This window comes from Tachypleus tridentatus, chromosome 8 (genome assembly GCF_004210375.1).
Source record: "Tachypleus tridentatus isolate NWPU-2018 chromosome 8, ASM421037v1, whole genome shotgun sequence".
NCBI lineage: Eukaryota > Metazoa > Arthropoda > Merostomata > Xiphosura > Limulidae > Tachypleus > Tachypleus tridentatus.
In genome coordinates, this window is record NC_134832.1 from 148662543 (window position 1) to 148690401 (window position 27859).

Sequence of the window (27859 nt, forward strand, 5' to 3'; positions counted from 1 at the left end):
GAATAAAGATGGGTGACATAAATGCAAAATAAAATTATCTTCACCCATCTTTAATAAACAAAAAAAAAAAAAGAATTCCGATTTCTTCCAATTCACATTTCATCAATTAAAAGAAGCTATGTGAATAATTAATAAATGTTTCATTATGTGGAAAGACTGTTATTTCTTAAAAAACAAACATTAAGATGAACTGCTTTTTCATTAACAAAGCTTACCACTAAGTGCATTGAATGGTTCATTTTCATGAACATCTAAAGCAGCTGCTCGGATTCGACCTTCTTTTAATGCAGAAGCAAGAGCAACTTCGTCCACAAGTCCTCCCCTTGCTGTATTAACCAGAAAGGCACCTACAAAATGGCCGAACATAGCAAATTAAGGGAGCTCATTATTTGCCTTTGATGACAATCATGTGTCTGTTATTATACAAAATGGTTTTTGTTTCTTTCTTACAAAAAGTTTTTGTCACCATTAAAAAGTTATGAGTTAAAGAGGCTTTGCTCCTAAACTACCATTTCAAGATTTCAGTTTCATACAAGATTACAACCGTACCAAAGATCAAGTCAAACCTACCTGGCCTCATCTGTTTAATGGTGTATTCATTAATCAGGTGATGGTTGTGTTCATTAAGGGTACAGTGCAGAGACACACAATCGGTTTGAAACAATAAGTCTTGTAATGTGTAGACCCGATTTAACCCATAGGAGCGTTCTATGCCATCAGGAAGATATGGATCATAAAAGGTGACGTTGAAACCAAACACTTTGGCTCTTAAAGCTACTGCTGTTCCAACCCGACCTGAGGTTTACAAGAAAAGATTTATGACTGAAATATACTTAGTTACTATTATAATAAAACATGTATTAAAGGTCATTCCCTTTCCTTCTAAAGGTTGGTATGAGTATCACAGGATTACTGTTCAAACAAAGTTAAAAATTTTCAGAAACATCTTGAGGCTATACTAGTAGATAGTTATAACATCAATACAAAACAATGTTTCTATTAAAAACACTACATAGCATTATCAGTTTTCAGTGTTTAAGTCGAGTATCTGCAGATTGAAATATTTCACTTAAATTACTTTTATTACCTAATCCCACAATACCCAGCGTGTCCCCCCTTATTCGTGCACAACCTTGGGCAGCCTCTCGAACCTGTTCTGGACCCTGAAACCTCTTCCCTTCTCTCACCATGTTGGCCAGCCAATAAGTTCGCCTGTAGAGGTTTAAAATGAGACACATGGTAGTGTCAGCAACTTCTTCCACACCATATCCTGGAACATTGCATACTGCTATACCTGGACAAAGCATGTTAAGGTTTCATGTAAAAATAGAATTTAAACAGTAATCAACTTTTTTTTTCTTTATATAAACCTTTTTAATGGATTTGAGCATAAGGCCCTTATCTAGTCATGCATTATAACCAAAGCACGACACCTATAAACCCCTTTAAATTTAATTTAAACACTGAACTAAATTGTCTTCTTTGGCCAAATGAAACAATTAAGGCTTTCTAAAGTGTCCAACTAGATCTATCACTCACACCTCTGGTTTGTTTTGGAACATACTACACTAAAACTCATAAAACCTTTTAACAGACCAAATGAATAACATGCTATAGTGTAAATTAACCTTTATCATTGAAGTTAGGTCAGCAATTGAGAATCCTATGTAGTGGAATTATGTCTTCACACAAAGATATGTGCAATCATTTATGTTCCCATTTTCACAAGTAACTTGTTTACCTTGAAACTACAGTCCATAATAAACCCTGAAATGTCAAAGCAATTTCATAATAAATCATTTTTAAATATGTTTTCCATTTCATGCAACATTCAAAGTATCATGTTTCTTGAATAATTGGGAAACTCAACTTTTGTTTATTCACATAGGAAAGAAAACACCATTTATTTCTTTAACATGACGAACTTTAACAATTTCAACCAAAAAGATGTTGAAAACCATCTTTACCAGCCTCTACAAGAATTAACACTCTCTAGGCTAGAAGCAAAATGAAACAGAAGAAACACCTCCACTTACCAACTCTGTTTTCAGCTTAATAATGTCTACTCCAAAACCATCTTTAGATTAAATGAAAAAAAAAAAAAAAAACTTACCGAGTTCTCTAGTTGTCTTGATGTTAATGTCTACTTCATGATCAATTTAGGCTACATGAAGACAACACTTACCAAGTTCTCCAGCTGCTTTGATGTCAATGTTGTCTACTCCAGAACCAATCCGAACTATGATACGGAGGGCTTTGAATTTTTCCAGATCATCTTTAGCCAGTGTAATGGTATGCCACATAAGGGCTCCAACTGCTTCATTTAAAACCTTTATAAATCAGAAGTCTGTTTATGGCTTCACTTGCAAACCATTTGTAACAGTAAAACAGTACTTTTGTGGAACCAAAACATTTTGTTTTTAATTCTCAAGAAACTCAAAAAAAAGAAAAGATAATATGTGTATAACAATAAAGGGAATTCATTTTCTGCTTTATTACATCAGTTGCCATTTTTAAGCTAGTTTTTCTCTTATAAGTTTATTTCATGTAAATTCCAACATATTACTACATGAAGTTAAAATTTACTGTTGCTGTCCAAATTTTTAAAAAAGTTCATATCACTTCAAAGAACAAAAATGTGGTCAAACAATTTGCTGGGACCAATCTTATGATTCTTTTTTTTTCTTCTTTTAATTAGAAATTTGACTGGCATGATTGTATATACTTGTATATTGAAAGTAATAATAGTAATCACTAGTATTATTATTTAAGCTCTTATAGAATTAGAACATAAACCTTGACAGTTCCATTATATAAGGGTGGCCATTTTTATTTATGTGTAGGCGAATTGGGTGGAAAACTCTGCAGTTTACGACCACATCTTTTTTTCTTACTGTCCTTATTCAAGGGAAGCCTATTGACCTCCATGGATCCTGCCCTGAGTCAATTGGGCAGGTCTTTGCTGTTGAAAGGGGATTCCAAAGACTGAGGACATGAACAAATGATTGTTTTGCATCTTGGGGTAAGAGAAGAAGATGTATCCAAGAAAATGCCTGTACCTGGAACCAAAGGATGTGGATCTTATGGAATGTATATAAAGGGACAAAGATAGGTGTTGGGGTGTTGAGGTTGAGGTCAATAGAGTTTTTATTTGACTGGAGAACAATTTTTTAGGAGGCACAGAGAGATCTGTTTGCACTCCCACAGTAGTTGTGGAAGGAAGTACAGCAGCATATGTCTGAGAAGAGGTAGTGGACAGCAATATTTGAGCCTCAGGATAGGTAATGTTACAAATCATTTTCAAACTCTGCACCTTTTCCAATCATTTAGGGCAAGAACGAAAGTAGGACTAGTGAGAGCCATTGCAATTCATGCAATGAGGGTCCGTTTCACATTCATAGGCATGATGGTCCCTGCCACTGCAACGAGCACACGTCAAGTTACCACAACATGACGTCTTTGAGTAACTGCACCGTTGACACTGAAAACATCAGAGAGGGTTTGGAATGTATGGCCGTACTCTGCAATTAAGATAACCTGCTTTGATGGTGGCAGGCAGACGTGGTGATATAAACGCTAGTGAGGACACTGGTCGGCACCATAATTCCATCTTTGCGAGTGGAAATACGCCTCACTGCAGAAACTCCTTGCGTGGAGAAATGAGCGAGAATCTCAGATTCTGGGATATTCTTCAAATCCCTCTAAACAATAACTCCTCGTGATGAATTCAAAGTAGCATGAGGCATAACCTCAATAGGTATATCCCCAATTGCCTTTGAATGCAAGAGGAGTTCACTGTGTTAAGATGTGGATGTTTCTACCAATATGTCACCAGATCAAAGCTTCTTTATTGACTTTGGAGAGTTGACAAGTTCCTCTAGTCCCTTCTGAATGAAAAAGGGAAACATTTGCCATAAAGTCTTGTCTGAAAGAAAATGTAGAATAAAAAAAATGAGGTACAACAGGTGTTACAGATGATGAGGATTGCTGCTCAGAATCTTCAAGATGTGGTCGTTTACCTATAGAGACTGTTTTTTCACTATTTTAAGATTTTCAATTGGAGTATCCATAAAAAAGAGGGAAATTTCGGTGCCAACTGGCCCCACCCAGCATGGAGCCCTATGAGGGAACGCATTACAATGTCAAACAAGGACACTGCAGCAACGCCAGGGTTTCACGAGCACCGTACCCAAACACCAGCATCAGATACAATGTCCACGACACCTGTTGAGAACATCCTACACTGGTTCTTGGTTGACTCTAGCCCGAGTAGACCAGCCAACTGGCACAAGGGGGGCCACTCCAAGGAATTTACTTGAATTTACAGGAATTCAAGACCAAAGTGGTACGTTAGGGTTGGACCCCTCAACCACCAGGATCCTCTTCTCTCCTTCACGGGTTACCATGCACGACAAACACGTAGGTGGATGTTTAGATCCCAGAGAAGGTAAACTGAAAGAACAGAACCTTTCCTGGGAGGTCCCCTCACCACCTACAGGAATCCACACTGAGGGTAGAGGAAATAACTTTCAACAATTTAGTGCAATAATACAAAGGTCATTACACTTGGCTTTGAGGCGACATATTGATAAAAATACTGAAAAACAAACACTTTGTTAAACTACTACTAACAACTCCAGTACATTGTGATTAATTCCTACTGGTGGTAATACGAGAATTCTTGAAAAATATTCAAATTAATTAATGACACTAGATGTATAACAAATAATAATGCTTTTACGATTTCTGGTCTTGGCATTTTGTAAGATGTGGAAACTGACATTAAAAAGTTCACAGTAGCACTTGCATCAGTAATAAACTATTACTATACCTACATACAAGATCATATATTAGATTCTGGGTGTCTTGTTTTAATTAAAGCTAACAGAAGAATGTTTTTATCAAAAATTTTGCCAACCTTTTCATGGATCTCTTGTGTAGACTGAGCATCACAAAATGCAACTGTTGCTACATCCTTAAGGATAGGCATCTCAACAGAGCAGTCTCGGCCATCCAGAAGTGCCACCAGGGGTCTAGTGTGCAGGGGACCATTTGCTATTGGACCACGTGCACCAACTCAAAATAATAATAATAACATTTACTTTTTTTTTTTTTTCCAATTGAGAATTTTAAAACATTTAATAGGAAAATAATAATTTTTTTTTTTGGTTTAACTTCGTATTCTAAATTCATTTTAAGCCTTACTAGAAGTATCTTTAGTTTTATGGCTATGTAAACACATTATCTTTCCACTGCTGCTATGGATAAGAGTATGCAAGATAAATCAAATTACTCACTCAGAGAATTATCCATTCTTGGTCTCTTAAGTGGTTTCTTTTTATCTGTGTGTGGTGACCAGGCGTTGGCAAGTGACCCACCATGGGGTGAGATTCCAAGTTGTAAATCAATGATTGCAGCTTCAATTGACCTCAGTTAAAAGGAAAGTATAAATGGCGAATTTGGACAACTTTCTGTGAAGTAAGAAAATCTATATAGTGTTAATAATCCACCATCAGAACCAAGAATTTTAAATTACATATCTTAGAACATATGTACTAAATACAAGAAATAAATAAAACCGTATTCAAAGTAATTTGAAAAATGGACCCTACAAACTATGATATTTCAAATCTACTTAAGACAGTTGTGCAGTATTGATAAAAATAAGTAAAAAGTAAGTATGGAGCTGTTTCGAGGTCTGAAGATAAGATGTACTCCTAGCAAAAAATAAAAATAATTATGAAAATAAGTGAAATTTATGTATTATGCTACTTAAAGAGAAATAGAATTTTCTATCTTTTCCATCAAATTTTACCTCAGTAAACTCAACACACAGACTACAAACAAAGTAGGCATCAAGTACATACAGTCTACATGAAACAACCAATCAGCACAGCATATACCGACTGTCTGACGAAACTTTATTTTATCCTTTTGAATGACTTAAGAAATTTTCTACATTTGATCCCATTTGTTTGTATTGTGTATTCATTTATATCTTTCATCTAGTGAAGAATACCATACTAAAAAATAATACAGAATGCTTACTACCTATTAATGTAATTAGAATACTTCTTTTTTGAGGTTTGCCTGTGCAAGGTAAAACTACAGCACATAATTTAAACTACACAAAAAGAACATTATATAAACATGCTTATAAAGAACTCTCACAGGAAATAAACATATCTAAGTTGACAAAAACAGAATATTTCTCCTTGATATTTTCTTGATTGGTCTATTACTTCACCAAAATAATATTAGATATTTAACAGCAACATTAAAAACTTTAAATCTGATGTCCAGGCAATCATGACAACTAGAAAACCTTGGGTGTTTATGATGGGAAACTAAGTAAAAAGATAAAACAAATGTGAAAGCTATAGTAAATATTATTTCACAAAATTATCAAGCCACAAACTGGTTTGTTAATTAGAAGTTCTCTAGGATTTAATAAATAGTCTTGTTAAAATCTAAGAAAATTTGTTATAACATTTCAAAACACTTAAGTTAAACATACAAACATGTTCACACAGCTATAAAGAAACTGACACAAAACTACTGTTAAGATACTGTTTTAATAATACACTAAATTATTTGAAGAAAATAAACAATTTGATGGGAACAAAAGTTTTATAATGATCTATATTTTTATTGAAAATTTTATATTTACTGAATTTGTACCAATCACTTCAAACAGTTGCAACCTGATCAGAAAAAGTCACAACAGTTGAAGAAACCATCAACCAATAGACACAAAGAGAAAGATTATCACCTCTTACTTTAAGTTACTTCTAAATTAAATAGTCCTAAAACTTCATAAATATTTAACATTATCTATGGACAGACGATTTATGTGTTATTACTATGAACATAACTTAATTACCTCATACAAAAAGAAAGATGGCTTTGGTTTACTGGACCAGGTATATGTTGTTAACTGTCAGGAACAAGCTACTTTATGGTCAAAATCCATTTCCAAGACACATCAAATGGCTGCCCTGGAAATAAGAAAGTAATAAAAGTCAAGAGTGAACTCAAATCAATAAATTAAATAATGGTATAATCCCTTTACTGCAGCTTCTCCAATAATTTCCTATAAAGCTCCATGAAACCTCTACAAAACAGATAACTATCATTAGACTAGCTATTAAATCAACTGTTTTCACATCACTAAAGGTTCTACACTGAAAAGATAATAAAATTCATCTTGTTTCTATATTTCCAAAACTGACCATATCTCAGCTGTATCATGTTTTTTTAATCTCCAGTATCCAAGTTTCATTGCAGAACTTGAAACAGTTGCCAATAATAACAGCTTTTATTATGTTATCCATTCTTTTTGTTTTATAACATGTACGATGTTTGGTATTAAGAGTACATCAAAAAAAGGGAAACAAATTGTCTTTGACAACAAGTTTAACAATAAAAAATACAAATAATACGAAAAAAACAACCATTTGTATTTTTTTTCAGTCTTTGTAATATATTAATTTACTAAACAGAAAGAAAAACCTTTTTATATAAATATTGTAAATAAACCTTGATGGAAAAGTGCCTGACATCACAGTACCATGTTCATCTATAGTTCCAGTTTTCCTACTGTCACTCACTAACTGCTATAACTTAATTTTTCATTCCACTTCTAAGATTACTCTTATATTTATAGTACCAAGCAATTTACACTTAACAGGTCATATTTACAACCAACTACCTTATTGTTGAACTATAACAATTTTTACATTTTATTATCATTTACACTTTCTACTGAAAAAAAACCAAGAGTTTTACGCTTTAAAATTAAGGTCCATTATTCACTTCATAAAAATACAACCTTGTTATGATATTTGTAGTACTAACTTCATATCATCCAGATCTACCTTCATACTACATTTATCATAGATGAAAAAGATAACTTGGTATGAAATACACCAAAAGAAAATCTGACTTTCTCAGAAATATACCATGGAAATTAACTTGGTATTCACAAACTCTGAATACCTTAAAATTATAACAGTGTACGGTGTAATTTACTACAATTAAAAGCACTCACTTTACGCTACGGCTACCAATGGTTAGGCCTACTCGATTCATACTCAAACTTGGTATGAAATACACCAAAAGAAAATCTGACTTTCTCAGAAATATACCATGGAAATTAACTTGGTATTCACAAACTCTGAATACCTTAAAATTATAACAGTGTACGGTGTAATTTACTACAATTAAAAGCACTCACTTTACGCTACGGCTACCAATGGTTAGGCCTACTCGATTCATACTCAAACACCAATAGAGTTATGCTTGTACCAGTTGCATGTAATTTCAAAGACAAATTACACTACACTTGCTGTGATGTCATGAAGAACTTAAGATTAAACATACCTACACTCATAAGAACTAAAATAATTAACTGTTATTGGACTGAATAGTTACCTCATTGTACGGTGTTTCTTTCATCTACCTCTTAAATAGCATACTTTATAATAAATTACTCAAAAATTAACACACGTTTCAAAGTATAGTTGTTGACATTTAAAATGTAAATGACGAAAAACAACCAGCACATAATTATGACAAACATATATACATACAATATATAAACGTTTGACGTTTATATACAGACACACACAGGCTTAAGCTACATAAGCAAGTTGTAGAAAAATGAACTTTAGAAATTTTTTTCTTTGGATACAAAAAATAATTGTAGTTCTGATACTTCAACCTTAAGTTTTGCATCTTTATACAGTTATTTTATAGTGTTTACATACACTAATATAGAATTTTTACTTACGTCCTTCTAAACTGGGAAAATGCCGATCTTGAAATCTCAGACACTTGTCCGATGTTCAATTTTTACATTTTATTCTTAAGCTTATAAGTAGCTGTATATTCAAGTCTCACAATGTTTTATTTTCGTACAGCACAATACATTCCTACACCACAGACTTCAGCACATTACTAAATAGTTGTAATTTTTCTTCCCCATATCAGATATATAAGTGGTGTAACATTTACAAATTAGTTTTATGTGACGTACGCATTAAACTTTATCAGTATTCTAACAGCTTGCATATACCTTTTTCACTAGAACGATAATATAAATATTAAACTAATCAGGACATTTGCCTTAGCAATATCACTAGCTAAAAGTTTCACCTAACTGTAAATAATTCACTAGTTGAATTAAAGGTCAAAAACTAAAATAAGCTTTTACCGAGATGAAAAAAAACTAAGTCTTGTCAACTTTAAATGTGTATGTTAGCATAAAAAATATCATTCTAAACATCACCTTAGTCTCAGTTACCACGTAAAATTCCCAAGCAGCTTAGGCTTAAGATTACTACTACTTTGGATTATTTGTTTCAGGGCAAAGTTACACAACGATTTGTATGCGTTTACCTACCTCATGATAGAAGTAATTTCATTACTCTTTTATTAGCCATGAAACACTGTCTGAATAATGAAAATATTACTAAGCACTGCGATTATAAGCAGCGAGGTTTAACGTTTAAAATCAACATGACATTCCTCCTTCAAAATACGAAATGTTTTACATGCTCGTGAAATCGATACATTCACACAATACACATAACCATCATTATTACAAACATTCTATACTGGATGAAAATACTAATAAGCTTACAATGTCAAAAACGCAAAAAAAAACAACAAAAAAAAACGGATTTAAGAAGCCAGGAGACGAAAAATATTGTTTAAAACTGTTGTTTTATTACAACATGCAATAAAATAATACTTAGAATCGGTAAGTAAACTCAAACGAAACAACTGTTTAAGATAAAACTGACCAAACACGTTTGTGGTATTTCGTTTTGTTTTTACCTTTGTTTTAACTTAGTTTCAGTAACAAATTTAGAAACTTCGTGCTGCAAGGAACAAAGTGATTTCTTCTTCTATCACACTGGAAGTATTTTTAAAAAGTAGACATTAACTCACAGGAATAATTCACATAAAATTAATCACACATTAACTTTACAGGCCAACATTTGGATTTTAAGATCAAATAGTAGTAGTAAAACACGACTCTTAAAACAGTGCAGAGCGGCTATAAAAAAGAAAACATTAGATCTACATGTGTTGTCATGCTTAACAAATTATTGTCAAGCAGTCTCTTTCGAAACACAAACCAATACTTTCAACAAACAACGAATTTATTCTAGTAAGATTTCTTGATAAGTGTGGTTCGACGGTAAACTCCGACACTAACTGAGCGTAACTCACCATTATAAAGTGTGTTCTCCAGGTCTGCAAAGCCATTCAACGTGGACGATACAGTAATAAAATAACGCAGGATGATCAATATTTCTCTAATGTACAAGTTTTATAATATGCGTCCGGTACTGTTGCGTCTATCAACTCACAGTTCCAACGTTATTATACTTCCAGTTCAAGCAACTGCAAGTATAACGGTTAGCTTTATCAGCACGGAACAAAGAACGTTGAGGAATGGCATGGCGGCAATGTCACGAACAAAATAATAAGGGAAAGAAACACATGGACGGCACACACGTCACTGGTCTGACTCGCTCTGCGCTTCTCTAGGTTATAAACCTACTCATTTCTTCTAAACAGCTCTTTGTGGACGCCCATTGAGCGACGGTAAAAACACCGACATGTATGCTTTTATAATCGAACAAGGAAATAACCGGAGACAAAGACGCTGTTGGTAATAATAATAAAAAAATGAGAACAATCGATAAAGGAAACTCTTCAAGAACTTTAAAGAGTTGCGTATGATAAATTTCCTTCAAAGAATGTAAGATTTTGAAACAAACTTCGAATTAAAGTAGAACAACGATTTAAAAACATGTTTTATAATTTAATAAATAAAAATACGTATCTATTATTGAGATAGTAGCAACGTTATCCACAATGCAACTGGGCTATATCTAACACAAAATTAACAAAGCGCCAGTGTCTAATTTTTGTTATTCATGTTACAATATAACTTGTGGGATATTGTGTAATAATTATATTCACAAGTTTTAAAATGAAATTATTGTAATTATGTGTGTGTGTTTTTTTTACAGCAAAGCCACGTCGGGCTATTTGCTGAGTCCACCGAAGGGAATCGAACCCCTTATTTTAGCGTTGTAAATCCGTAGACTTATCGCTATACCAGCGGGGGATTATTGTAATTGGAAAAAGAAAAACTGCGTTCCGTTTATAAAAGAAAAGCAAATGAAAAATTCTTGTTTCCAACAGTCAGACAGATCGTAGTAAAAACAAAAACAATACGGGAAACAGTTTCATTTATTTTTTCATCAGACTTCCAACAAAAATATAATTACATATACGAGAGTATATTTAGAACATAACCCATAACATCTGTTTACTATAATAACACCGACTTTACAATATTTCTTTATAGAAAGTAACGTTGTGCAAGCTCTCCTGGGTACCGGACCATAAAAAACGAAATAGTGTCTGACTGGATTATTATTAATTCAACTTTTACAAGTGTGATATGATTGGTTGAATATCTCAACGTTTAAACTATACAAAGTTGAAGAAGGGAATATGTTTAACTATTAATAAAGCATTTGGCAATTTTCGCTGTTGAATATTGTTTTGAGGGATTTATAGCAATTTTTTTGCTAGCTTTTAATGTAACAATAATTTTTCATTGTATGATACAAACAATTATAAACAACAACTGACAGAATTTATACGAGTTGTTTTCCCATTATTTTCTTTCGTGTCACAAAAGATTAAAATAAACCTATCACTAGAATAACAATCAATCTCTTGCAAGTCCTAGTTGTCACATAGGAAATTTAGAAACGAGACATCGCGCTTGCTATATCTTTTACTATTAAGACATTTGTTAACAACTAAACACTTCTGAGGACACCAAGCCACAGAATGTTTCATTACCAGATGGTCATGCTCTATGATGTATTCACAACTCAAAAACTACCACAAAGCCATTTCCATTGGAGACACCAAACTGAAAAAAATTTGGAATAAATTTAACTCCAACTATCCCAAAATAATAATAATAAAAAAACATTTCCTCTGGAGATTCTCCAATCACAGCAAATGACATGTTAGAAGAACGTTTTTGATAAAATTCCAAATACTTTAACTGCTTGAACATACGTTTTGTCGTTTGAAACAGAACACACGTTCTGCCTCTCGTGCAAATCAACCAGGTTTTGTAATTCAATGTTTATATTACATAACAATTTCAATTGTTTCAGTTAGGTAATCTTTCAAGTTTCCAATATTAATCTCTAATAAAGAGCCGCACTTGACCTAGTGATCAACACACGGGTCAGTGAATTCGAAAGAGTGTTTCGCGTTCCCTTGCCACAAAATCACTTCCGCACGTTCCACTGTTCGATCAGAGTAGCTCGAGAGTTTGAAGATGGTTGGTTCCGATAGACTCCATTACCTTTAATGTCTGTTCAAAATTATTACGATAGCCCTTATGTATCTTTGAGCGAATACCAGAGACAAACAAATAAGCCCACTCGTAAAAAGGAAAAGAAGAAGAAAAGTGGCTGAAATAAATACATGAATAAATAACGTTTTAATTTGTTTAATCCTACAGTTTGTTTTGATTTTTGAATTCCGCGCAAAGCTACACATGGACAATCTGCGCTAACCGTCCCTAATTTAGCAGTGTAAGACTAGAGGGAAGGCAGCAATTCATCACCATCCACCGCCAACTCTTGTACTGCTCTCTTTACCAACGAATAATGGGACTGACCGTAACATTTATGACGCCCCCACATCTGAAAGGGCGAGCATGTTTGGTGCGACGGGAATTCGAACCCGCAACCCTCAGATTACGAGTCTAGCACCTTAACCACCTGGTCATGTCGGGCCTAATCTTACAGAATATTAATTTTATCTAATTTATATTTTTAGCTAAAATTTTTTTCTTGTGTTCAGGTGGAAAAATAAGACCGGCAAAGCTAAAGATTTCTTTTTTTACTTTTAAAGTATCCCATCTTTACTTCTCCGAAACGGGGTCAAAGGCTGTCTGGGGGCGTTAACTGTTTTAACTACCATTTCGTCAAACAAGGGACTCTGAACGTTGAAATTTATACTATGTCGTAACGTCAGTAAGGTACTGCTTGCTATGAATCACGAGAAGAATTGTGGACTCTGCACGACCTATGAACTTCTAAAGCAAGAAATAAAACATTTGTCTCTTTCAATCTTAGTCTTAACTGTTGAACCAGAACACTTTCGGGGACCCAACTGAAGTACACGAAGTTTAGTGTTGTTTTCACGAGAAGTACAATGACAGCAAATGTTCCTAACACATCCAACAAATACTACAAAAAATAATTTACAAAACGATAAATCAAAAATTACACGAATAAAATGCATTTCGTCACGAGTATCATCACCTTCTTGTAACTGAATAATTATTTTTGATAAAAAGTGACTATACATCGTCGTTTCACTTGGGAAACTAATTTCTAATGTTTTACCCTGAAATAGACAACAATAAAAAGTTTTAACTGTCCCTGTATAATAGTAGTAGCCGTACAGTAACTTTTACCCCACCACTTACATTTGCTCTGACATTCTTCACACGTATAAATCACCCACCCCCACAAAAAACAACAGTATGTAGAGCACCTGAAGTGTTCCCCGGTGGGGAGATCAACGAGTTTAAGGACTTAAACAGCGCTAAACTTTGGAGTTCGATTTTCCGAGGTGGACACAGCCCAATGTGGCTTTGCCTGGTCTAAAACAAACAAGCTGACGGAGTACGGTGAATACTTTATGTTGTTCTACACGGTCCTCCTTCTGGGGACCTATATTCTTCACTGGCCCATTAACGAGATTGATTTGTTTGTATGTTTTGAATTTCGCACAAAACTACACATGGGCTATCTGTGCTAGCTGTCCCTAATTTAGCAGTGTAAGACTAGAGGGAAGGCAGCTAGTCATCACCACCCACAGCCAACTCTTGGGCTACTCTTTTACCAACGAATAGTAGGATTGACCGTCACTTATAACGCCCACCCGGGTGGGAAGGCGAGCATGTTTGGCGCGACGGGGATGCGAACCCGCGACCCTGAGAGTACGAATCGCACGCCTTAACACGCTTGGCCATGCCGGGCCAATGAGATTGAAACTAATACCCTGGTGTAATGTCATACACGTGGTACATCCGTCTGTTAACCACAGATATCGATACTGAATGTATACTGATAATGTGCAGGTGAACGAGAAATCTCTCATATTTTTACTTGAAATAATACCAGGAGCACCAAAACACTATGCAAATGTTTCTTCTATAAGTGACTATCTGTGAAGACTTGTTTTAACTTGAGTTGTCAAGACATCATGGTAGCACAAACTAAAAAACAAACAAACAAAAAAAACTGTCTTTACGAGTTGTTTTTGGCAATTTTACTCGAGAAGTTGTCAAGACATCAAGGTGAGATATTGTAAAAACAACCGTCTTTACAAATATGTGGCCCGGCATGGCCAGGTAGTCAAGGCGCTCGACTCAAAATCCGAGGGATGCAGGTTCGAATCACTGTCACACCAAGTATGTTCACTCTTTCAGCTGTGGGAGCGTTATAATGTAATGGTCAATCCCACTATTCGTTGGTAAAAGAGTAGCCTAAGAGTTGGCGGCGGGTGATTATGCCTAGCTACCTTCCCTCTAGTCTTACACTGCTAAATTAGGGACTACTAGCTCAAATAGCCCTCGTGTAGCTTTGCGCGAAAGTCAAAACAAACCAAACCAATTTACGAATTTGTCGTGTTTTTAACAATCTTACTAGGGATGAATTGTCAGAGATAATGTTGGTATGTAGTAAAGAAAATGTGGTTATATTTACGAGTTAACATTTGATAGACTTTTGTAATCAAAGCTTTTACAAAAATTACACTCAAAATATTTTTACCAAAGTTTTGGTAACCGCGATAATTTGATTTCAAGAATACATATATAAAAAAAACAAAAAAAAACACGTAACATTTTAATGCTGGAGAAGGACAGTGTGATTTTAATTTTATTTTTACATACACGATAGTGTCATATTTCATTACGAACAATAATAGACTCAACCAAAATTTATTTCTTCGAAAGGCAAGACACTCTGTTCTATTGTTGTAAGCTGTTATCTTTTAAACAAGTTTACGAGAGTAGGCCTAAAATGCTTGTAGATTTTCCTTTCAAATTCTCGGGTACATTTGAGGGTATATTATAAACAAAAGGTTCAGGAGATTCAGTTACAGTCTGAGGAGCAAATCATAATGTTTTGCTTTCTTTTAAGCTGTAAATCGCTACAAGTTTATAATTTACGTGGAATTTGCGTCAGTTGTAAACGCGACCTACAACTGAGCGAATGTTAAGGAACAAATACTCTAGTTTATTATTTATCTGGACAGAGCGTTGAATTGTTTTTACCAATTTTAAAGAGCAAAACGTATGACACGTGCATGATCCAAGTACAAAGAATGGAACAAAACGTATGACACGTGCCTTTCTAAATTTATTACAAATCAGTATTCTGCTCTTTGTTTACAAGAAAAGAGGTTAATGAGTACATTTATACATAAATATTGAAATCTATATGATACGAACAGAATAATTTGTTTAATGGTACTTAGAAAAGGCTACATCCATCTAATGTCCAATATCGTTGTCATCGTTTTGTGCTCTGCCCACTACGGGTATCGAAACTCAGTTCTAGAAGTCAACAGACATGCTGCTGTGCCACTAGAGGGCGTCCATTTTTAACATATAAAGTAGAAATATTAAACCGATGTTTTATTTTGTGATTAAACACCGAGCTGTGTTAGCAGAATTCACACACAGTTATGAAGACGACCCTTTTAAACGCATAGCAAACAGTGAATAGAATTTACACTTGTATGTTCGACAATGTGGCACTCTCAGGAACTCCATTAGTTATCCAGAAGTCGCAATATTGTTATAATGGTATATACAACTGTTGAGCTGGTTCTTTTGCATTATTCAACAAAAACAACACAAAGTCTAGTGCACCTAATGATAACGGAAGCGTTTTATTTCTTGAACTTTAAGTTCTAAAAACATTAAGTTCCACGTGACTAATGACAGCCCCAACTTCGAGAGTAACAATAAAAACTGACTTCCTAGCTTCTTCTGTGTATCTAGTACTTCATTCCAAAACTAACTCAAAAACGGAATTAACATAAAACTAACAAACATACTCTAACTCCATAAAGTATTCAATTAACAGTCATGACAAACTCAGTAATCAACTGATTTCCTCTTGTTTATTTCAATCAAATTGTATCCTGTTCTGTGAAAAACGTTTCAGATGCTAAGTTACGTTCATCTTGTGGCGTCAAAGTTCGTTTTTGAATTTCGCACAAAACTACACGTGGGCTCTCTGTGCTAGCTGTCCCTAATTTAGCAGTGTAAGGCTATAGGGAAGGCCGCTAGTCTTCAGCACCCACCGTCAACTCTTGGGTTACTCTTTTACCAACGAATAGTAGGTTTGGCCGTAACTTTATAATGCTCCCACAGCTGAAAAGGCGAGCATGTTTGGTGTGACGGGGATTCGAACTTGCAACCCTCAAATTACGAATCGAGCGCCCCAACCACCTGATCATGCTAGGCCGTGACGTTTAACAACTCCTTCCATTCAACAGTAGTACAAAGGTGATAATTTGAAACAAACCTAGCTTAAAACACTGCCTCTTCTCGGACTGGGAAGTGTCTTGAAAAAATCTTGTTACACATAATCAAAAGGTATATTAAAACAAATATGTTCATTATTAGCAGCATAGTAACTATTGACAATGAACAGCACTTATATGATTACATATAGACATTACAATCACGAAATCATTAACTAAAGTTAAGTGCAGCTAAAGTTTTCTTTAACAAAACATTTCTTTTCTCATTCACTGTCCACTCATAATTTTTTTATAGTTTTCTTTCCTGTGGTTCATGATATGAAGATGGGATGGTTCTTGTTCTTTATCAAAAATTGTTTTCTTGTTACTGACAGAAATTCTCTTCAAACAGATGTTTAACAAAACTTGCTGGTGGCTATATCCTTAGTGGTACTCTGGAACCTCGGACTCTTCATCAGGTTTACCTTATCCTGGTAATCTTCTTTAAAGCAACCACTTCACCACTGCTTTTAAAAGACAATTATGATCGGTGACTATGCTCGGATCACCTTTTTCTTCTTATTTTTGAATGAATATTGTTCCATGAAACCTGAGAAGAAAAACTTTGAATGAAAGATAATAAATTGGAACGTCTAAATAAAACTAAAAAAAAAAGTTTATAATTAGACATGTCAATCTATTGTTTATTATCTTTTGTCCAAAATTTTGGATTTGGCTTTGTTGCGTTTGACATTGGATGGCTTCATTATCTCGTGCTTCCCTAACTGGTGTCACTGGAAGTCCAACTTCTGGTGGTGTAACTGTTTGGTAATGCACAGACATTTCTGTGAAACAATGATGCTAGTATAAAGCTACATCTGTGCTTCCTCGTTAAATCTGTTCTCAATAAGTTTCTTCCTTTGTTTAACTTACACATCATGATGTGTGGCGAAACCACCCACCGTGGAGTTGACTTCAACTCTCTTCTTGCAGGAATTTTTTTTATCAATTGCTGTTTGCATCAATCCATCTTTTCCTGTATTATCTCTAGCAGGGATTTCCCACTTTTCATTACCAGATTAGTACGAACAAAGAGAGCGAGAGAACCAGAATCAACCAATATGTTGAGAGACTTCCTCTCAGTGACTCAATTGTCTTGTGGCCTCTCATCTCAATTGGAATGGATACTTCTCACCATCAGGATATCATCTTGGCTTATTATCAATGATCACTTCATTACAGATGTAATGTCCATATTTTTCACACTGGTAGTGTATTCCTCTTTCATTTCGTATTTTCGAAGTGTTTCTAGAGATTTTTGTCTGCAGTTTTCTTCAATGTCACATTTTAAATTGCATTTGAAACAACTATTGTCATATGTTTTATTTATTTCATTAGGAACAATTAGTCACCTTAGTAAACATTTGAGTTCTCTTAGACTCAGATCGGTGGGAGTTGGTGTTTTCACATAATTTAACCTGATGATTTAACAATTCTTGAATGAGCTTCGAGTTATTTATCAACAACGTTAACTCACTCCAGCTCCATAACCAACTGGACAACTTCCTTTAAATATGTGTCTCTACTTTGGACAGTCTCGTCCATTACAACATTTTTTTAATTGGTCATGTACCAACAAGACCATATTTCACCGAGATCATCTGCATGAGATAGTTGGGTAAGCATTTCCATATATTTTGAATGTCTGGTTAATGGATCGTCCTTCTTACTCTATTCGTAAACTTTCCTATATTAACTCCTTTCTGGTGTAACATTCCATATCTGTTCAACAGTGTTCTAATTCTTGACGATGAGAAACCCACTTGAAATAAAAAAAATGTATCACAGAACGGCTGGTATGAGTATTAACACTTACTATTAAAGCAGAGAACAACGTTTCGATTTTCCTAGGCCATCTTCAGGTTAACAAAGAGAGAGAGTTTGCAACTAACCGTTGCCGAGCATATGTCTTTGTTAACCTGCATTTCTACATGGTTCAAAACTTTACCTATACTTTCCAGACATTGAAATATAAACCCAACTTCATCTAGCTAACATTAACGCAAACGTTTAATTAAAAAACAACCTACAGGAATATTCTATAACTACACCGTGTCACCATTAGCTATAAAAACGTCATCTAAACATACCAATATACAGTGAACAAAGTCTGAACTAGTACGTTCGATAATTTTACTGTGTAACCACCTCCCAATATCAGTTCTCAAGATTTCCTTTGCGCTTAACTACAAATACTCTTTAAAAATGGTCAGCAACTCGTTCCTATACTAGAAATATTTGCACAATGGCATTTCTGTTTCTCACAAATGAGTTCCGAGCAATTTTTCCTTCGCTGTTTGATTGTTTTGGTATGTCCCTCTCCTGGTGATAAGTAGTCTTTGTTCTTGAGTATCTGTTGCAATGTTTTATTGGGAGTTGTTGGTATATCCCTCTCCTAGTGACAAGTCTTTATTCTTGAGTATCTGTTGCAATGTTTTATTGGGAGTTGTTGGTATATCCCTCTCCTAGTGACAAGTAGTCTTTGTTCTTGAGTATCTGTTGCAATGTTTTATTGGAAGTTGTTGGGAAGTTTCTCGTGCTAATCGTTTTAATTTAAGCGTTTTCCGTAACTAATCTTACACACGAATATCAATCATTTATGAACTAAAAAAACAAAACAAAACAGGCCATTGTTTAAAATATACAAATCCACTAACAAACCTTGTATAGACTTCGTTCATCTTGAAATTTCATGGTCGTCATGTGTGGTCCTTTCTTTTGTTCGGAATAATTAATGGTGTTATCAGTGCGAGTCTAATATAAAGTTGTTTCTAGTTATATGCACTCCAGTAGAATACGATTCTAATCAACTGAAAATTCGACCAAATGAAAAATCACAGCAAATTAAATAAGAACATCCATGCATGCGTGATGAGCGGGCTCAAAACAGATAAATGTATTCCGCGTGTTTTTCATGATTTGTTAAAACACCCAAACTCGATATATATATATATGCAAAAATGGCTCGTGTAGGTTGAGAAAATATTTTTTACGTAGAAGAGCCGTTTTTACATATATATTTCTCTACATCACCAAACTCGATAGTTAAGTTACACAGCGGGACTGTGTCTACCACACAGATTTCGGTTTCATCGTCCAGCATGGCACAAGAACTGCCAAAACCCTGGCTTCGCGAAATAGCTGTTCACCTTTCATACGAGACTGCGAGACGTGAAAGGTCAAAGGTCAACAGACCGTAACTCTAGATGAACACAATGACGCGATACTTCTGTAAAATGTGCTTCTTTTTTACAACTCTCCACGGGTTTGTTTGTAGTATCAGCAATAGCAGATAATGCTATTAATATTCAAATAAACTCTACAGATGTTATTCCAAGTCCAGTCACATAAAAAAAATAATAGCAGTGTCTTATCAAAGATAGATACAGTGGATAATAAATATTATTCGTTTAAAAACTACCATACGCCCTGCGCCCTCCAAGGATATCGAAGCCCAGCTTTTAGAGTTACAAGTCTTCAGTCTTACTACAGGAGTGGTGATAAATTAGTCTTACCTAAAGATACTTGAGGGCTAACGTAATTTGGAAGCCATAGACTAGAAAGCTAGTCAATATTACCCACCGCCAACTCTTAAGACACTCTAATCCATTAGTTGGATTTCACCGTTACTCATATAACACAACCGCGCGTCCAAAGTGCAACGCGAATTTTATATTATTTTTTGTTGTTGTTTTTCGATGGTAACAAGTTGAGAACCACGGAACTTCGAATCTGCAGACCGACATGTTACCATTGGGTCACACTGATGATTAATCTAGCAGCGTTAGAAATCGCTAAGGCAACAAAAATATTAAAAATACGTTTCCAAGACAGATTAATACCCATGATGTTCAACGAATGATTTATTAGTGCATAATTTTTTTTAAAAATATGAACCGCACTTTTAAAATAATTGTTATCATTAATTTCCCATATAGGTTTTTAAAAAGCGATACATGTGTTTTTCTTATAGCAAAGCCACATCGGGCTATCTACTCAGACCACCGAGGGGAATCGAACCCCTGATTTTGGCGTTGTAAATCCGGAAACATACCGCTGTACTAGAGGGGGCCAAAAAACGATACATAAAAACTGTGGAATAAAACTAATGATTGTACAAATATATAAAAGTCGACACAAGATATAATGCACGACTTTGTTAGCATAACTAAATTATGTTCATCGGCAAAAATAATGTTATAAGCTATAATTTTAATGTTGTAATTGTTTGCTGGCAAGAGGGAGCTGCTGTCGTAATGAAGTTTAATTAGGCTTAGAAAATTATCTCGTACAACTATCTCGTACTTGTATTTTATGTCTTCAGTCTGTGTCTGAAACACATTTAAATACAAATTTATCTCTCTTATTACGCATTGCACTTTAATGACATAAAGTCATTAAAAAGTCATAAAGTCATAACAGTCGCCAGTTACATAAATTGTTACACATTTTAACAGCTATTGATTCATATTATTACAGTGCCACCACTTTTATAAATCAGTTACAGAATACCATAACAGGCAAATACGTTACTGTATCTTTTAAGTGATGGCATCCAGCTGTAAATAAAATATACAGAAAATAATTTTTTTTTTTTATTTAGTTCAAATACATAAACACATCAGATAGACTTCTTCACTCAATCCTTCCTTCAGAAGTTGGACAAAACGGTTATAAAACAGTATATCAGCCATCATCTGCGTTCTAATTTTGGACATCAAAAGTCGTAATCCAAATCTGTGATAGACGAAATTAATTACCTGCTCAACAGTCCGGGCTCGTGCCCTTCACCTCCCCTTGTGTAACTGTAGTCCAACATTCTCCAATCTCACATAAAAAAAACAGAAGACTGTACAGGCAAAGTTCCTATACTTGACTATGACTTCACCAGAAAGACGATACGCTAATAAATAAATATGTATGCACATTAAGCCCACGAGGCGGCGGAGTGCCACTTCATAGCAGAAGGACAGAGTTCCTAACGGCTAGTGTTGAATAACCTTCACAGACTAATATTAGTCACTTCATGTTTCTTTGTTACCAAACCAGTTCCCGAGGTCGAACGAGTGGCAAACCAGCACAATACCCCCCCCCTCGGGTTTCCTCCCTATCACCATGTCGATTTGTATTCACTTGAGAATTATCGTTACCTTGATATAAAGTTACTATAAACGTAAATTTTCCAGTCACAGCCTAACACATAACCAGATGAAAATATATCACATAGGAACATCGCGTATTAATTATTTAAGATTTTCGCACAAAGATACAGAAGGGCGCCTGCGCACACCAATTCCTAATGTTGAACTGATAAACTACAGAAAGGACAACTAGTCAACAGCACTCATCGTCAACCTTTGGGCTACTCCTGTCTGATCGAATAATGGTACATGACCACACTCTTACACTGGCCCACAGTTCCAAAGTATGGGATGAATCTGTGAACCAATGGATTTCAAAACACAAATATATAGCTTCACAATCGGGGCACGATAAATCTCAGATCACCCCATGTCCCAAAAATGTATTAATTACACCACTTTACATGGGTGTACTACACACATACATACACAAAACCTGCTAGATACCCAAACATATTAAATACAGACTCTCAATCTGTAAACAATATTTGTTTTGTTTTCTTTATTTTGCACAAAGCTTAGCAGTATAAGATTAGAGGGAAAGCAGCTAGTCATCACCACCCACCGCCAATTCTTGGGCTACTCTTTTACCAATGAATAGTGGGATTTACCGTCACATTATAACGCCCCCACAGCTAAAAGGGCGAGCATGTTTGGTACAACCGGGATTCGAACCCGCGACGTTCAAGTTGAGAGTCGAACGCCTTAACCCACCTGGCCATGCCGGGCCGCAAAACAATGTATAAAAACACATTTATATCGGTTCTACAAATAAAATATAGAAAAATTATTGATTTATGATTTACAAGACACAATCAATTAGGCAAATTCTAATAACAACATAATCTCCGTCTAACTTCGTTAAGTGAATCATAACGTTACTTTGGTTCAATATTTTACACTTTGAGAAGATAACTGATATTATATTATATGAACATCTCTTCTGCTACCAACTCGGGAAAAAAAAAATCAAGAAATGGTAAAACCGTCGATTTTTAAAATTTATGGAAAATTAACTAAAACATGGAACCGTTTTTAATAGGAAAGCTTTTTTACAACTTCCTGTGCTTTGTTTTGAATTTCGCGCAAATCTACACGAGAGCTATCTGCCATAGCTGTCCCTAATTTAGCAGTGTAAGACTAGCGGGGAGGTAGTTACTCTTTTACCAACAAATAGTGGAATTGCGCGTCATATTATAACGCTCCCACGGCTGAAAAGGCATGTTTGGTGCAACGGGGGATTCGAACCTTCGCCCCCTCAGATTACGAGTCGAATGCCTTAATCCACCTGGCCATGTCGGGGCACTTCATATGTTTTATACCTAATGCAATTAAACAAACCTTAGATTTTCTCGTTCTTACGTTTTCACAAAACCAGCGCTTTTATTATTTTACAATAAAGAAACAATTATAAAATTATTTTTGAAAACAAGTTCATTCGCGAGAAGTATCTTTTCAAATTTATTAAAAAGATGTTGCCAACCAACCCTTTTCTAATACGAAAACATTATTTACAAAGTAAGAGTTGTTATTTTGAATCACTCTTTAGGTTTCCCCCTCCAAGTGGCTCAGCTGTATGTCTGCGGACTAAACAACGCTAGAAATCGGGTTTCCATACCCGTGGTTGGTAGATGGCTGATAGCCCATTGTGTAGTCTTGTGCTATCTGCAATCTCCCAACAAACAAAACTATATATTTAAAATATTTTTTAACTAAAAAAAGTAGTTTTAAAGATATAATTATTTTAAATATTGTTTTATTTGCATCCTATCTTCTATGTCCCCTGGTGGAACAGCTGCAAGTCTTTGGGCTTACAACGTTAATATCCGTTGTTTGATTTCCCCCAGTGGACACAACAGATAGCCTACTGTAGATTTGCTCTCAAATAATCTTATATAACTCTAAGATAGACAAATAAACAAAACTGCCGAGGCTACGAAAGACTCAAACATGGTCGTATTCGCAAGTTTGTAACGTATATTTATGCCGTTTACTTTGATCACACAGTCTCCATCAATTATCAAGGACTTTAGAACGCGTACTAACAAAGATGGTCTAAACAGCAATCGCAAAGCGTTAATGAAGTTTCTTAATATCGCGTTAAATGCGACGATTACACGGTTGTATCAAGGAGGAGTGAAGATATTCTAATACATCTTAGAAATCTGAGCGTCTCAGCCGCGGGAAAGTTTGGGTGGGCATGCTGTATTTTAGAATCTTTAAGAAACGACAGAAAGTGACAATTTTTAATTAGTTCGGGTTCAAAAGTTTTCATAATTTGCGATTTACAAAGCATTGTCATAGTCATGGAACGTAATTCACTCCCCTCCACATACACACACATTCTCTCTCTGTATTTATGTATGTACGCAAAGCGAAGCCTACTTACATTCCCCTCAAATGGCAGCACAAATTCACGTACACTACACGTGTAACAGCCTCGTTCTTTCACACTCTTTAAATTACAGTGGTAAGCGCTTTAACGTAATTTGGAACACCAGAAAGCTACGGTGGAAAGCAACAGCTGACCTAAAATATATGTCGGAATTTTAAAGCACACAACACACACGTATACATGCGTGTGTTTGTACAGAGAGAGGAAGTTTATGTCTTTTTTTTTTTTTTATATACTTGCTGGGACATTTTTGGCAGCTTTTAATAAACTTTATCGTTTATCTTTATAAATTCATGATGTACTTAAACTTGGGAGGGGTACAAGGAAGTTAACAAACCAACGTTAAATCTACCAACAAACCCAGTATGCCGGAACCACTAATTAAACATTTTTTCTCATGTTCTCCATTTTATATTCATAAATTAATCTAAGAAAGTTTATTAGCTTCATACGTTTAGCTCAAAGACGAAATAGTTCGCTATGCAAATAAAAATTTATAAAAAGCTTTTTTGTTTGTTTGTTTGGAATTTCGCACAAAGCTACTCGAGGGCTATCTGTGCTAGACGTCCCTAATTTAGCATTGAACAACTAGATGGAAAGCAGCTAGTCATCACCACCCACCGCCAACTCTTGGGCTACTCTTTTACCAACGAATAGTGGGATTGACCGTCACATTATACGCCCCCACGGCTGGGATGGCGAGCATGTTTCCCGCGACGCAGGCGCGAACCCGCAACCCTCAGATTACGAGTCGCACGCCTTACGCGCTTGGCCATGCCAGGCCCGGTATAAAAAGCTATATCTATGGGTATTTTCAAGCCGTGAGTGTCTTTGTGGTAATAGATGGAGCAGCATAGTGAGAGGTTAAAACCTTAATACAAGGGATTAGTGTATATCAAAACGGTAACACCACGTAAGTTCTATCATTAAGAGAGCAGTAACAATCACACCGTTGTACGTTACTTAATACTAGATTAATTATTATTACAACACTGCTAAATAAGACCTCCTCTGTCATTCTCAAGTTCACGCACGGCACGTGACTTTATCACCTGCAATCTTGAGACCGAAACAAAGTATCAATTCTGGCGTTTTGGATTCTACGTGATGACGAAATGGCCATAACGGGTTATAGTAGCCAACTTGTGATTAAAAGGTAACGGTAAAAACCAAAATTATATTTTCTTCCCAAGGCCTTCGGTTCGTGTGCTCTCTCAAAATAGCATTGTGATTGTTTCGAACAAGAAAATAGTACTCTGGTTTGTGGTCGTTTTGTTAGAGCCACTCAAGTAAACAATGTCGGTCTTTAAGCCTACAGCTGTACATACAATATGTAGTTCTACTTTATTCGTTTGTACAAATGAAAAAATTGAAGATCGCTGCGTCTGGTTTGTTTTGATTTGTTCTGGTTTGTTTTAAAAAGCTATACGAGGGCTATCTGCGCTAACCGTCCATACTTTAGCAGTGTAAGACTAGAGGGAAGGCAGTTAGTCATCACCACCCACCTCCAACTCTTGGGTTAATCTTTTACCAACGAATAGTGGGACTGACCGTTAAATTATAAAGCCCCTACGGCTAAAGGGCGAGCATGCTTGGTGCGATGGGAATTCGAACTTGCGATCCTCAAATTACGAGTCCAGTGCCTTAGGTGATTTAAATTTGTGAAGGAAATAGCCCGTTGTTACAGTATTTTAAAAAGGTACGAACAACAAATAGGCACAACTGGTGAAATAAGAACAGAGCAACCGAAGTTAAATAAACGAAATATATACATATACAAAATATCTACTTCCTTTACAACGTTTTGACGGATAAGAAAAGGAAAAGTGAGGTTCTATACTAAGTGAAACATAATACTTTTCTTCCATATCATAATAGTAAATCATCAAAAAATAATTCCAGCCCGTGTTTATTATGAAGTACCAGCAACTAACATGGCATTCTGTTTTGTGACGAAGTTTGGAGATTTCGGAAGAACATGGAGCGTTTCCAAAAACGTTTTAGGTTACTTGTCGTACATTAAAAATACCTCCACGTGCCAATAAATACACAAGTAACATCCACGACATCAGAGAAAGTGGATTAAACAGTTCATTGAAGTGATAGAAGGGTGAAGACAAACGAACTGTACTTATTTGTTGAAAATGATGTGAAACGTGTTTTCTGTGTATTTGGAGAAACTCTTTAATTTACAGAAAGTTTATACTTGTATTATTAAATTCCATTATCTTATAAAACAAGTAGCTAAATAATTATAATACGATGACGTCACACAGCTTTTGCTCTTGGAGGGAAGGACGATGGAACCGAGTACTGAATGCGTTGTATGGGCTCGCCTTTTTTAATGTGGACAATGCCCTACAGTACCTTTTACAAAACTCACAGATAATCATCAACAAATAACATTAGATATACGGGCACTCACTTACACATTCATAGGAAACCCAAGTGGATAAGGTTAGGCACACGACCAGGTAAACAAATAGAGCTGACCAAATCATTAACGTACCATATGGTAACCAGAGGTAATCATATAATTATCAGAAACGTAGTTAGATAAACAAGTAGAATTAACTACACCGTCAACACACCATACTAGAACCACTAATAATTATCAGAGAATAATATCAGGCCAGAAGCGCAAATGGAGCTAATTAAAAACTAACCCATGTATGACCTCATCAAGGGCGGTCAAACAAATGGAACTGACGTACATAGTAAATACAGAAAGTGAGAAGTGAGATTTTAAAGTTGAAACTAGTGTGTATAAAGTTTGTTAATTACTAAATGAAATGTGCGTAAATAAAATGTATTAAAACTAGACTTAGTTGGGTTCAAATTTCGCGTAAAACTACACGAGTGCTATCTGCGTTAGCCGTCCCTAATTTAGCCGTGTAAGACTAGAGGGAAGGCAGCTAGTCATCACTACCCACCGCCAACTATTGAGCTCCTCCTTTATTAACGATTAGTGGGATTGATAGTCACACTATAACGTCCCCACGGCTGAAAGCGCGAGCATGTTTGGTGCAACGGGGATTCGAACCTGCGAGTCTTTGTTGGAAAGTGAACTATAAATAGCTATAGTGATTAGTAAAAGTGACTTAATAATCTGGAAGAAAACAGCTTAAGAATTGAGACATTACGGGGTGAGTTAACTTTGATCCAAAAACTAGGTTAACTGCCGCGTAAATAGTGAAAGTAGGTCGACCAAAAGCTGTTTTCGTCTAGGTATAGCTTTTTTTATTTGAAAATGTGAAACTTTAAAAAAAAAGATGTTCTGTTGGAATTGGTTAGTAAATAAGTAAGACGTAAGTCAACTGTATTACCGATTTTACCCGAGACATCTGTAAATTTGTAAAAATTAATAATTTTTGTGCTTATACGTATTATTATATTTTCCTAATAAAAATTATGTTATTATACCATGCCTTTCGCCATTATTTCCTATTACACTAATTACAAGGGTTTTCGCTCTCATCCTAACGACATTTCTAGCAGAGGGTTAAGTAAGATAAAAGCGGTCTCTGGAAGTTCCACTGTTATTGTGTATAGACTTGTCCTTAGTTCATCAGTATCGGGGCAGAAAACGCCAAGCTCAATATTAATTTTTGGTCAGAAATAAAAATATCCAAGGTGTCTAAAATAAATTTGGTAGGTG

At 35.3% G+C, this 27859-nt stretch overlaps 1 protein-coding gene across 8 annotated transcripts in view; it reads right to left on the bottom strand.

The window, feature by feature from the left end:
• Positions 1 to 27859, bottom strand: part of LOC143223734 (C-terminal-binding protein-like) — a 73200-nt gene that overhangs the window by 2231 nt on the left and 43110 nt on the right. For 2 of the 8 annotated variants that reach the window (XM_076452094.1, XM_076452095.1), the window contains exons 2-8: positions 6884 to 6998; positions 5298 to 5471; positions 4919 to 5076; positions 2186 to 2330; positions 1088 to 1294; positions 571 to 795; positions 216 to 347 (exon numbers count right to left, since the gene is read on the bottom strand). In XM_076452094.1, coding sequence (XP_076308209.1) covers positions 216 to 347; positions 571 to 795; positions 1088 to 1294; positions 2186 to 2330; positions 4919 to 5076; positions 5298 to 5313 — 883 coding nt within the window. In that variant the 5' untranslated portion in view covers positions 5314 to 5471; positions 6884 to 6998. Of the gene's footprint in view, positions 1 to 215; positions 348 to 570; positions 796 to 1087; positions 1295 to 2185; positions 2331 to 4918; positions 5077 to 5297; positions 5489 to 6883; positions 6999 to 8791; positions 8812 to 9403; positions 9606 to 10239; positions 10618 to 24195; positions 24329 to 27859 lie in introns of those variants that run through there. The other 6 variants (XM_076452096.1, XM_076452099.1, XM_076452092.1 and 3 more) reach the window with 6 other exon arrangements.